The sequence below is a fragment of the Poecilia latipinna genome, unplaced genomic scaffold (assembly GCF_001443285.1).
Source record: "Poecilia latipinna isolate Pla-1442-1.1 unplaced genomic scaffold, P_latipinna-1.0 Scaffold902, whole genome shotgun sequence".
NCBI lineage: Eukaryota > Metazoa > Chordata > Actinopteri > Cyprinodontiformes > Poeciliidae > Poecilia > Poecilia latipinna.
This window is the reverse complement of record NW_015113518.1, coordinates 191,960-204,095: the sequence shown is the minus strand read 5'-3', so window position 1 is coordinate 204,095 and position 12,136 is coordinate 191,960. Positions and strand designations below refer to the sequence as shown.

The following is a 12,136-nucleotide window of genomic DNA, read 5'->3' as shown; positions in this document are numbered from 1 at the left end:
GCCAAAAAAAAAAAAAATATTTTTTAAAAAAAAAAAAAAAAAAAAAAAAAAAAAAAAAAAAAATCAGAAGCACACAAAACAACAACAACAAAAAAAAAAGACTCAAAAATACACCCTTACAAATAAAAACTGACAACCACATTTAAAAAAATAACAAAAAACTAGAAAATCCATTATATTCTGTACGTACATGCACACACCCGGTTAGCATCCCCGTCCCGGTTCTTTAAGCCCTCAAATATTCAAAGCTGTAACTCGTTCTCATAGATCAGGAGCGTTATGGAGCTGGTTAATACAGTAGGATGGTTTATACGCTTTGGTGAGGGGAGGAGTTACCGCAGAAGGTGCTAGACAAGCCGGAGCAGTAAAAATGGGCTTAAAAACAAGGGGGAAAATTATATCTGAGGTGAGTGAGGAGTCCAACATGGACAAAACGGAAACGGCATGAATTTGACAGTCCACCCTGCTCGGTAACGGCAACCCATATTTATACTTAGCTCCGTCTTGCTGTGGAAATGCAAAGGTAAGCAGGTTAATGTTTATATTTGTCGGTTTCTTCAGGATGCACTTTTCTTTTGTTTTAGCATATCGTTCGGGGTCTTCTGGCTCCAAGCGTCGCTGCAATAACTCAGCAAAACTGCAAAGAAAGAACAAAGGAAATAGAATAATCCAAAACATCAAGACTTTTATGCAAATTATAAATTAAGAAGTGCCTTCATCCAACTTAAGATGTTAATTTTAAATTTGCTTTTTTCCCCCCTACTCTAAGTCCACAAACTTTTCAGCAAAATATCCACGTAAAACAGACGTGTTTTACTTTAAATACAGGTAAAATGGCCACTGAGAGCATGCGGCTGACTGTCACGTACCTGTGCCTCAGCTGATTGTCTGGAAACGAGCCGTTTCGTCGTAGATCATTTCCTTCAGCGTCTCCTTGGGAAGATCGTCCAGTTCTGTTGTGAAGTCAAATGGCGTCTCCGCTTCGGGCTAACACCAGAGCGCACACAACACGGATCAAAACAGGAGCTAAAGAGTCTGATTGGTTTAAGAATTGGCAACTAGTGACTTTAACAGCTTACAGTTAAATCCAAGTCCTTCGTTTTAAAATAAAGTCCAAAATCCACTTTTCTGACACAAGAAGAGTCTTTGAACTACAACTCTGTAAAATTAAAAGTGCACTAACGAACGTGGTTGAGGGCGCCTGGAGGGCAACAGCGCAGAAAGCAGATTATTTTCTCTCTTTCTAACAGGAGCGTGTGGCAGCTTGTGGGAAACATAGAGAAAAGGGATGAAGTGAGCACTCCTGTCTCCCCGAAGATCTTCCATGTGCGAGTCAGCTTCATGACAGCAAAAAGTTAGAAAAGGGTCCATTTCTCCTCGCCTATCAGAAACAGCCTCCGTCGGAAACGCATTTAGCCCCAGGTTTGAGCGAGTTTTGGACTACTGTTAGAGGACATGGTTCTGTTGCCATGGTGACAGCAGATGGCTCTCGAAAGGTCATCAGCCAGACCTTTAAGGCAGCCGCAGGTCTTGTTATCACAAGTTTTCTTATGTTAGAAAACACTTATTGTGTTCTGTTTAGTGAAATGTGGATTGAGTTAAACTAAATTAGCAGCCACACTCTCCAAATAATTCGCTTCACCCGCAACACTTTAAGTGAAATGACAAAAAACAGTCTATTTATATGTGTAATTTCCTTTCTTACCACACTACACAGGATCAGCTTGAAGTGAAGTTTAAAATAAAATTTAAAAAAAGCTTATCAGACAAAAAAATGCACAGAATTTGAGTGACATGAATAAAAGTCTCCTAGTTTAGTTAAATGGACTAAACAATGACTTAATGTTTAAAAAAAAAAAAAAAAAAAGACTTTCAGCTGCTTCCATCCACCGTCACTATTTTGCACAACCGAGGTAGGGGACTTTAAATTTTATTTATTTATTTTCATTAAACTTTTGTTACAAGTAGCCGATAACACCTGTGGTGAACTACAGGTTTTTTTTCTACCAATAAAACCAAACTGAAAACAAAACCAACAAAGCCCGCCCTTTTACAAAAATGATCAACTTTCTTCCTCTTCGCAGTTCCAGAGCGCAACTACCTTCCATAGGCTTCGCAGCAGTTTAAACTCCAGTACAAAGTCGCTTCTCTAACCTTCGCTCTGCGATGAACTTTGGTTTTAAGACGTATTTGTACCTCATCGGTGGGGTCGTAGTACTGCTCCAGGTAGGGATGAGCCAGGGCGTCTTCAACGGTGATGCGTTTGTTGGGGTTAAATGTCAACATGCAACACAACAGGTCCAAGGCTTCAGAGAAGAACAAGGAGTTGTCATTAACCGTCTTCTGCCATTAGCAAATGTTCAGAGTTTCTACACACTCATGCAAAAAAATTAATTCAGTAAGAAAAATGTTTAGCTTGTCAGTACTCAAATGTTTAAAACATCATAAAACTCCAGATCTCTGATTTTTCCCCCCTCTTCATTAAGTCTCTATATGTGTAGGAACCCTGAATGTGGAAACTTGTCACAGCGTTTGGTTCCTGAATCTAAATGGACGCAGACAACAAACCACATTGGATGACAAAACGAACCGACCGCTGAACGCTTTTCCTCCTCAAGATGTTAAAATGATGCATTTTATTTTACTGCAGTAGTTAATTTCATTTAATCAGTTTTTTATACTTTCGTTTGTGGTCGATCCATCTTTTGCTGCATGATCCCACAGAACGCATCTTGTTTGCAGTAAACTTTTTGTTTTCCAATAAAACAATCCAACTTTGACTGACAAATATCCCCACAAGCAGCATTAGTTTTCTAGCAACACATTTCTTAGGAGTTTGTTTTTTTTGTTTAACAATCAGATTTTCACCTACAGTTTGATTGTTTAAACTTTAACGTAATAAAAACGTAACACAAGTGAATCTTCATGCATGTTAAGTTTCTCTCTGCAGATTCATATTATGTTTTCCTGCTTTTAATCAGGCTGTGGTTTCATTACTCTGACCTACTTTTCAAATGACAGTAATTTCTAAACAATGTAGGCTGCAAAACAAACTTACAAACTTTCCTTTGGAATATCCCCATTTTTCAGGTCTTTTCAAACATTCGCAGTAGTCATAAGAAGCTGATTTACCTTTTGGGTCTGCCTTCGGAAAGAGTCTGTCCCAGGGAATCCTGGTCTTTTGGGGCAGGGACTGAAGGTAGTTCCGCGCCTTCAGGTTGATTATGCAGTTCAGATCTTCTTGAGACGGTGAGCCAAGTACGCCTGCACACACAGATGTTGTTCAGCACAGCTCCTTTTTAAAATTTTTTGCTTTTTGTCCCCATCATGACTGCACAGTTAATAAAAAAAAAAAAAAGTCTCACCCAGTATATGGTTTAGTTGGTCCAAGTAGTGTTTCCCAGGAAAGATGGGTTTGTTGGACAACATCTCAGCCAGGATGCAGCCCACTGACCACATGTCGATTGACTTTGAGTAGCCCTGAAAAGAAAACAAAACAAAACAAAAAAAAAAAAAACACCCGTGCAGTTGAATACTAATTTGCCAGTCAAATACCAAAACTGCGAGAGTGAGTGAGTGAGTTAAACTCGTACCTTTGAGTTGAGCATGATTTCTGGGGCTCTGTACCAACGTGTGGCCACGTACTCCGTGAGGAAACCGGTGTGGTCGTGAACTGGATCGGCTATCCGAGCCAGGCCGAAGTCGCAAATCTGAGAAAGAAACAAAAAGGAAAAAAACAAAACAAAAAACAAATCAGTTCTTACACTATTTTCAAACTAATTCCCAAACTCCAGCCAGAGGACACACACCGCTTCTTAATAAGTTCCCGTTTTATTAATAAAGCCACTTTTGAAGTCCTATAAATTGTGTAACATGCACGTAATCCGGCAACATTTAAGCAGGATAATGTGCCGAGAAGGAATGGAGTTCACTAGGAGGCAGCAGCAGGTTTAATAAGAGGAACAACGCAAGTACATCAAACCTTTTTTTAATAAAAGGTGCAAACATGACGGTTCATTCTTTCCAACTTACCCTGTTTGCTGTGCAAATCTATTTTTAATGTTTTCTGCACATTATAGCCAGAAAGCAAAGTCACAACTGTACTGCTGCTCTAGGATTAGGTCAGACTTTGGCAACACGCTGCTTTGAAACGCTTCCTTTGTGCTCCATTCCTCACGTATGATCAGCTAATCCAGGGATTGATGGTTGAATGCCAAATGTTCACAAGACCACTGTGGATTATACACTACACACACACACACACACACACACACTCGCTGAGAGGTCAGTTCAAGCAAACAAAAATAACAAGACTGAGAGGAAGCTGCAAAATGACATTTTAATTTAACAATTTCCCCCAATTTCTCAGCTACAAGCACAAACTTTGATAGGTTTTATGCAAAAGAACATAAAACCTATGTTCTTTTGCATAAACTGCTTGCAGTTCCAAAGCTGCAAGCAGTTTTTTAGATCGTCCACAACAGCTCTTACTGAGATAGCAAAAGTTAAATAAACTTTTTTTTTAACTTAAGTCTTATTTTACGATTGTTGCAGTCAAAAAGAGAAATAATCACAAATTTTGAGGCACCTTTTTCACAGGCTTGTGGTCAAAGTTGCAATTTTTATTTTCTTTTTTATTCATGTCATAACATAGTCCTACAAAAAAAATCCTTAATGCAAATGAAATTATGCCTAAAGCGTAAGAAGAAGCAAAAGAAGAAAGAAAACAAGGGCAAATGTTTAGCGTCACACATGCTCTCGTCTTGCAGGTTTGACTGTCAAGAAATGTCATGAAACAGGAAGTTCAATTAGAAAAGAGTTGAGAAGATTGGACAAAATTCAGCTGAGTGTGGAGATTGGTCAGAAGAGAAGGAACTACAGAAAACCTGAAGGTGGCTGGTTAGGCCTGCGGAAAACTTGCGGTGATGGGGAAAAATTGCAACGTTCAAAATTCGAGAACGACAAACGAATTTGCACGAATAGTTGCGATTGCAACTTCCTGGAGGGGCTAGCTTCACGTTGCCTCATAGCACAAAGTCTCACTAGAATAGACTGATGTTTGTGTTTGTTGCAAAATGTGATAATATAAAAACCTTCACATCTACTGTAATTTCAAACACATTATTATTTATAAACAAAATTATGGATGCAAACTTTCTGAACAAGTTTGCATTTTACTCTGCTAAAAAAAAAAAAAAAAAAAAGGAAAAAAAAATTGAAATGTGAAGTTTTTATAACTCTTGAAACTAACAAGGTATTTAAAAGCGGCACCTGACCAAGAGCTAAAATCACCAAGCCAGGTGCAGCTGTCGTGGGAACGTGTAGATTTAAAGCAAAAGTAAAATTAAAACAGGGGAAAGCCAGGTCGGTCCAAGACAAAGCACAACGTTGTGCAGAGGAGGAACTAGAGCGTCCTGCATTGTCATGAAAACTCAAAACCAAATGCCACGGTATTTGCATCCTCCACACGCTGCGGTGTATTTTATTGTGATGAGCGGACAAAATTATGCAAAAAGTCTTACCGCAGACCAGGACTTTAAGCACTAATTTGTGTTGCTCTATTAAAAAAATGACAAAATGTGGCAAACCTCAAGTGGTACGAGCGCCTTTGAAGGTACGACGTCCTCCTATTTGGTCTCTGATGAAAATTTTAACGCCGGATGTCCGGACTCACCTTGAGGTCGCAGGTGGTGTTGATGAGCAGGTTGGAGGGCTTGAGGTCCCGGTGCAGCACGTTGGCGGAGTGGATGTACTTGAGACCCCTCAGGATCTGGTACAGGAAGTAGCACACGTGCTCGTTGCTCAGCTTCTGGGTCTTCAAGAGCTTGTACAGGTCCGTCTCCATCAGCGTCTGCACGATGTAGCTGGACACACGCACGGGTCAAGGCAAACAAACCCAAAAGTGACAGAAAGAAAGTCACGTCCTTTTTACATTGACCTGACAAAATGATGGGGCTTCGTATTTTCTTTTTTTTTTTTTAATTTATTTATTTCACTTCAGACCAACTTTCACCTCTTTTATTCAACCCGAAACTGCAAAACGTTGGGCTTCAGACGGTGTGAAACGTGTGTTGCAATGACTATGTTCCTCTAATCATTCTCTGGTAAACCAGAAAAGAAAAGAAAAAAAAAAAAATCAAACGCAAAATATAGACAGAAAGAACAGATGCACAGTTATCAAAAAAACAATCGATGAGGTCGCTCATGTTCTGACCTTTAGCCACGAGGAAATGATGTAAAGTAATATAACAAAAGTTACGCAAAGTATTAGAAAATCCCTGATAAACAACAGCCGCATCATATTTAACAAGACAGTTCCACGCATAGTTGCATTGATCAACCAAAGCTCGCAGAGCTGCATGCAATGTCTTCTAAAGTAAGTGGTAACAATTAGAGCTGCACAACATATTGCAAAATTAATACTGTTGTTGCAATGTTACTTTTAAAATACCAAAGAACTGCAGCAGATATTAGCTAACTGTACAGCTAGCTTACGCTGTAGTCGGAGACAACTTTCTGCAATGAACCCAAAAAAGAAGGTAGGTCAAAATATTAAATGAGATTATTTCCCATCGTCATCCTTTGCTAGTAAAACTCTGACGGACTTCAGCGGACTTTTCAGAAACAAACACCCCTTTCAACAAGGATGAAGACGTGACAACACCTCACACCCACTAGCTAAATTCGGTGGAGGATCCGTGATGCTGTGGGCTTGATTTCTCTGCTGAAAGGCCGTGGGAATCCTCTCAGAGCGCACAAAGATTTTTTTAAACCAAATCTGACGGATTCTACTGGAAAACCGATAACGGGGTCGTCACTGGGTATTCATATAACATACTGATCAGAAACCTGGGAGCAAAATCTAAGCACAAGTAGCAAAATCAGCTTTCTTTCATGGTAATCGACTAGAAACCTAGCAGGGTGAGATAAAGATCAGAAAAGACTGTTCTGTGCTGTGCATGACAGATACTGCTGTGTGTTTTCTCACTGGGCATAACCAAAAACCAAACGACAGACAGCAAATGAGCAGCTTTTCTTTGGCAAAGAGAGAAGAAAAATGATCCGCTCCAACTGTTGGCATTAATACAAAGCTGTGTTCACAGCATTATCTGTTGATCTCAGCTGTTCAGACCCCATCAGTTGTTACTTTTGCTCGGTAACAAACGCCTTTCCAAGGTGGCAACAACTGAGCAACTAAACCGACTGGGAGCATCAAACAAGACAAGATTGAAAGACTCGAACATTCCTGCCATTTTTTTTTTTTTTCCTGGAAACAATGAAGCTTTTGAACAAAGCAGCAGCCTGAGCAGCTCTCAGCGACAGCAGCTCGCTGGCGGGCCGAGCCCACACATCACTGCTCAACGGGAACCAAAAGAAAAACAACTGAAGCAGCTTAACCACCACAGGTGATGTGTTAGATTAACCCTGTCCGGTCCATGGGCGTTTTTGTATTTTACTTTTTCACCTATGCCTGTGTTGAATGGAGGCAAAACAGAGGAACCCATCTTCGCTTGGTATTGACATATTTTCAGGAAAAAAAAAAAAAAAAAAAAACACTTTTTGAATTTACAACTGAAATTACATTAAAAAAATCCCCCATTATCTGGAGTTGAAATCCATTCCAATATTTTTTTTTTGGACTAGGAAATTTATATATATATATATATATATAGTAAATCCATATATTTAAATGTATGGGATGCAGAGAACATCTACTTTGAGATAAATAAGTATCAGTGCTAATCTAATTTTTGTCCTAAAAATGTGAAACACATTTTATTTATGGTAGTTTTAAAAGTGGTAATATAGGATGGAAATAAATAGACTTTATTTGGCACTAAATAAAACAAAAAGTTAAATAGAGTTAATAGAATTTTAAAAAACGTGGCTGATAGTGGCATTCTTACAAAAAAATTGGTTTATACTAGGGGTGGGTATTTATTGTATCATTTATTAACTATTGTGAATCAAAATTTTCATTTATTGTTGTCTTGATAAAGTCCAATTAATAATAAAATCCCCAGTATTGTCAGACACCTTGTTTTTAGAATTTTCTCCACAAGATCATCAATAAATATCAATAAATAATCTGTGTGCAGGTTAGCGATAGAAATCACTCTAAGTCGTCTTGAAGAAGCCTGTTTTAAAAATGTATGTTTTTCAGAGCAGTTTTTGTGTTTATGGTGTTATGAATGCTGTGTCATGCAGTCACAGCCAAAAAAAAAACAAAAAAACAAAACAAAAAAAAAAAACAAGCAATAGTTTATTATTTTTCCCATTATCACAACAGTACCACAAAATTTGGTCCACATCCCTAGTTTATACTAAACCTGCACGATATGTCGAATCAAAACAGTCATTACAAAACCCCAAATGAAACAAATTATGTGGATGCAATTTTTGGAAGGAGAGCGTACGGTATTTTTGTTCTGTAGAAAATTTAATTATGTGATCCCTGAAAGCTAGGCCTTGCTACAGTAACCTCAAATAATAAAAACACTTGAAACTGCAATAACCTTCCAGCAGTCCTACTCTGCTTACTTTATATTCAATATCAATCTCAACAGAGTTTCATATTGAAGTTTTTTTAAGCAGGAAAAAGGGGCTTGCTGAAGCTCTATGGGGTCCTAGGATCCCGTATAAGTAATTACTAACGTGTTCGTCTCGCTTAACCTCATCGGATGCCTCGCAGGCGGCTTGACTGGAAGTGCAGCCCAATTCTCAAAGCCACACACTAAAAAAAAAAAAAAAATGAAAACCTGCCACAATAAAAGTGCAAGAGCGCAGGAGTCTCTGCACAATTAAACGTGGCAAGAGTAGACGACAAAGCCAAACAACAAAACTAACAAATAAATCCCTGCAACTCTTCCAAGGTTTTTGTCTCCAGTACCGAGCACCTGCTTTGGTAACCATAGAAACCTTGATGCTATCTGAGCTTCACTGCTCTTAGCTGAAAGTTTCCTCTCAGCTCATCCTAAAATTAAGGAAAAAAAATCTCCGTAACACTCAGCTCCCAGCGAATTACGCACGACCGAGCGTGGCAGGATACACGTCTCTCATGTTCTCCAACTGCGGCGCCCTGATGATGTCATTGATCCCGATGATGTTCTCGTGGCGGAAGCGCAGCAGGATCTTGATCTCTCGCAGCGTGCGCTGGCAGTACGTCTGGTGCTCAAACGGGCTGATTTTCTTGATGGCCACCCGCTGTTGGGTCCAGTTGTCCTGAGCTGAACTGAATGCAGGAAAAGGAAGGACAAAACACAAGTAGTAGCACACACACAACTCACTCTCTCTCTCTCACACACACACACACACACGCACACGCACACACAAGCAAAAACGACTGCAGAGGACGCAGGGCAGCTCTGAAAGGTGTGGAGTGTGAGGACAACGACATGATGTTGGCGTCACGGCTTTATCTAGGTGCTACTTCCTTTGTTGGGGTTATCGAAGTCGGGCTTTGCATGACACTTTGCAAGAGAATAGATGTTACACAACCGCTCTGCAGCTAGTGGAGGTGTGAAACTGAACATTTAAGTCAAATATAGAGCTGCCTGATTGAAATCAGGCAATTTCCGCCTGATTGGTGATAAGTGATTAAAAAAAAGAAAAATCTACTTTTTTCCTAGTCACTGAATGCGTCAAAGCTAAGAACTCCCTCAGTTTTCTGTCTATAAATGCATCAGCAAACAGCATGTACATTGCTGCACAGTTTTGTACTTCAAAATTGGACCTAAAAGTATTGGTGCGTCTCTATCCTTAAAATTTGCCAGATTTTTTTTTTCTTTCAAAGTGCCTCAAAATAAACAATGATTAAAAAGAAAAAATGTATACTTGATGACACGTGGAGAATGAATGTATGACGCCATCATTTAAACATCAAAATCTGCTCCTTTCCCCTTAATCTTATGTATAAAATAAGATAAATAAATCCTCCCCCACCACCACTCATTAAGCCATTAAAGCTCAGCTCTGAAATAAAACCACAAAGTGGCCAAACCAGCCAGCAGCAGTCAGATGACTCCTCCTCTGGGTTTAAGGTGAACTTTTTCTGTCATTTTGCAGACTAATTGCTCTTCCTCCTCTAAACCAACCGGTTGTGATGTTTACACTGTCTGCATGTATGGTGGCATCATCACACGTTTGACATCAAGCAAACAAATGTGAAATATGTAAACTACCCTCTGCCTCATCCCGACATGAATGGGTGTTTTTATCTCGATTTTTAAAAAAATATTACACTCCCCTATCTGATCTTCTTCTGGTCCAGTGATGACTTCACAAAGTGGCCACGCAGGGCTGCAGATCACATAACAGCAGGAAAGGCCTCGCCACAACTAACAAATCCACCCCCGACACTATGCTGCGGCTTATTCCTGCACAGAGGAGAACTGTGGTCCAATTAGGCTTATGGCACATTTGAGATAAAGTACAGCTTGCGAACATATTTGAGAAAAGTAAATCGCGTCCTGCGCAATCACTCCCAATCTCGCTTCCTGTACAGCTTATTAGAGCCCCGCCTGTAGCAGCTCCACTAACCTGTTAACCAGGACTGCTGCAAAGTTTCATTTTTTTTTTTTTTTTTTTTTGCACCCCCTGTTTTAAGTGCATCTATTTTGAAAAGATGCGCCGTTTTAAAGAGCTTGAAGGGAAGCGCGCGATGGGAGCTAGCAAACAGTACTCACCACACCATCCCGTACGCTCCCTCCCCGATGTAAGCCAGGTTGGTGTAGCGGGGTCCAACGTCAAATGCCTGTCCCTTCACCAGCTCCACGTCTGTTTTGGGCAACCGAGGTGGGGGCGCAGCCTCCTCCGGTCCAGAGATAGCCATCGGGACAGAGTCGGCGCAGGGGGCACGACCAGAGCCAGGGCCGTGGCCGGGGTTGCGAGCATGACCAGGGTCAGTCCTAGGAGCAGCGGCCGCTGCCTCCTCAGACTCGGACACAGTCATGGGTTCTGCTGAGCCAGAATCGGCGCCAAGAGAAGGGTCAGAACCAGAGACAACGCCAGAATCAGGGGCCGCTGCCTCCTCCAGTTTGGATACAGACATGGGGATGGGTTTAGGTGCAGCTTCAGGGTCGGGGTCTAGTCCAGGACGGGGGTCAGAGCCAATGTCTGAGCCAGGGGCAGGGTCAGAGCTGGGGCAAGGACCAGAGCCAGAGCCGAGACCAGTACCAGTACTAATCGCTTTCGACGGCTCAGTTGTATCAACAACTATTTCGGCGCACTCCGAGTTCTCGGCCTTGACAGGCATATCGCTGCATGAATCCGCCATTCTTCTCTACAAACCGCTCCCGCTCTCTGAGGGTGTTTCCTTCCGAAAAAATGCCGCTGCCTTCAGCAGGGTTTTCCAGCTTTCCGTTACTTATCTCCGGCGGATGAGTCTGCTGAACGGAGGGAATGGAGCAGAGAGGGCGATGTAGTGCTCCTCTTTACAACCAACAACGTAAATGGATTTGGTGCGCGAGCGCGGTTAGTTCTCAGCACTAAGCGTAAATGCGCGTGCAAAACTACAGCATCGTACAGGTGCGCTGGATATGTTTACAGGGCTGCATTGTTTGGGCGGGGCAAGATCGGTCTTACAGCTAAGCAAAGCAGAACAAGCGCATTAGAGGGACAGCCACCAGCCAGCAGTAGGTGTGTAGGCGAGTAGGCGCCGCTTTAGCTGTAGAAGCGATACGTCTGTGCATCCGCCATATTGGAAAGGGAACCTAACCTATACAGGGCTTTCATTACATAACAAGCCCTTACAAATTACTTTAATCCTTTAGTATATTATTCCGTTTACAGTGTTGCATTATAAGAGTGAGAAACGCAGAAAAACAAATAACAACAGAAATTCAACTGGTTGAAAAGCACCAAATTACGTTTAATTCATTTCAGTTATACATTTTTAAAGTAATTTTGTTACATCAGAAACAAAACAAAAGTGGACAATGTTTTAATTTTGTTTTTCAGATATCAGTTATTTGAATATAAATCACTTTATGTTAGGTGCTGTAAGGTAGATAACCAAAGTTAACATTCTTAAAGGACGCTTTGGGACATGTATAACTTTACCCTTTCTATTGACAACCACATAAAACATGGTGGTAGAAAAGTGATGGTCTGGGTCTCCTTTGTTGGTCCAGAAACC

At 40.8% G+C, this 12,136-nt stretch overlaps 1 protein-coding gene across 1 annotated transcript; it reads right to left on the bottom strand.

The window, feature by feature from the left end:
• Nucleotides 1-312: 312 nt before the first annotated feature.
• mapk3 (mitogen-activated protein kinase 3) lies at nt 313-11,678 on the bottom strand. The gene is made up of 9 exons (XM_015048746.1): nt 10,686-11,678; nt 9,050-9,232; nt 5,675-5,864; nt 3,594-3,710; nt 3,366-3,480; nt 3,133-3,264; nt 2,197-2,306; nt 870-987; nt 313-637 (listed from the first exon to the last, which is right to left on the bottom strand). The coding sequence occupies exons 1-8, from the start codon at nt 11,273-11,275 to the stop codon at nt 877-879; spliced, it is 1,548 nt and encodes a 515-aa protein (XP_014904232.1). The 5' UTR covers nt 11,276-11,678; the 3' UTR covers nt 313-637; nt 870-876.
• Between the last annotated feature and the right edge of the window lie 458 nt (nt 11,679-12,136).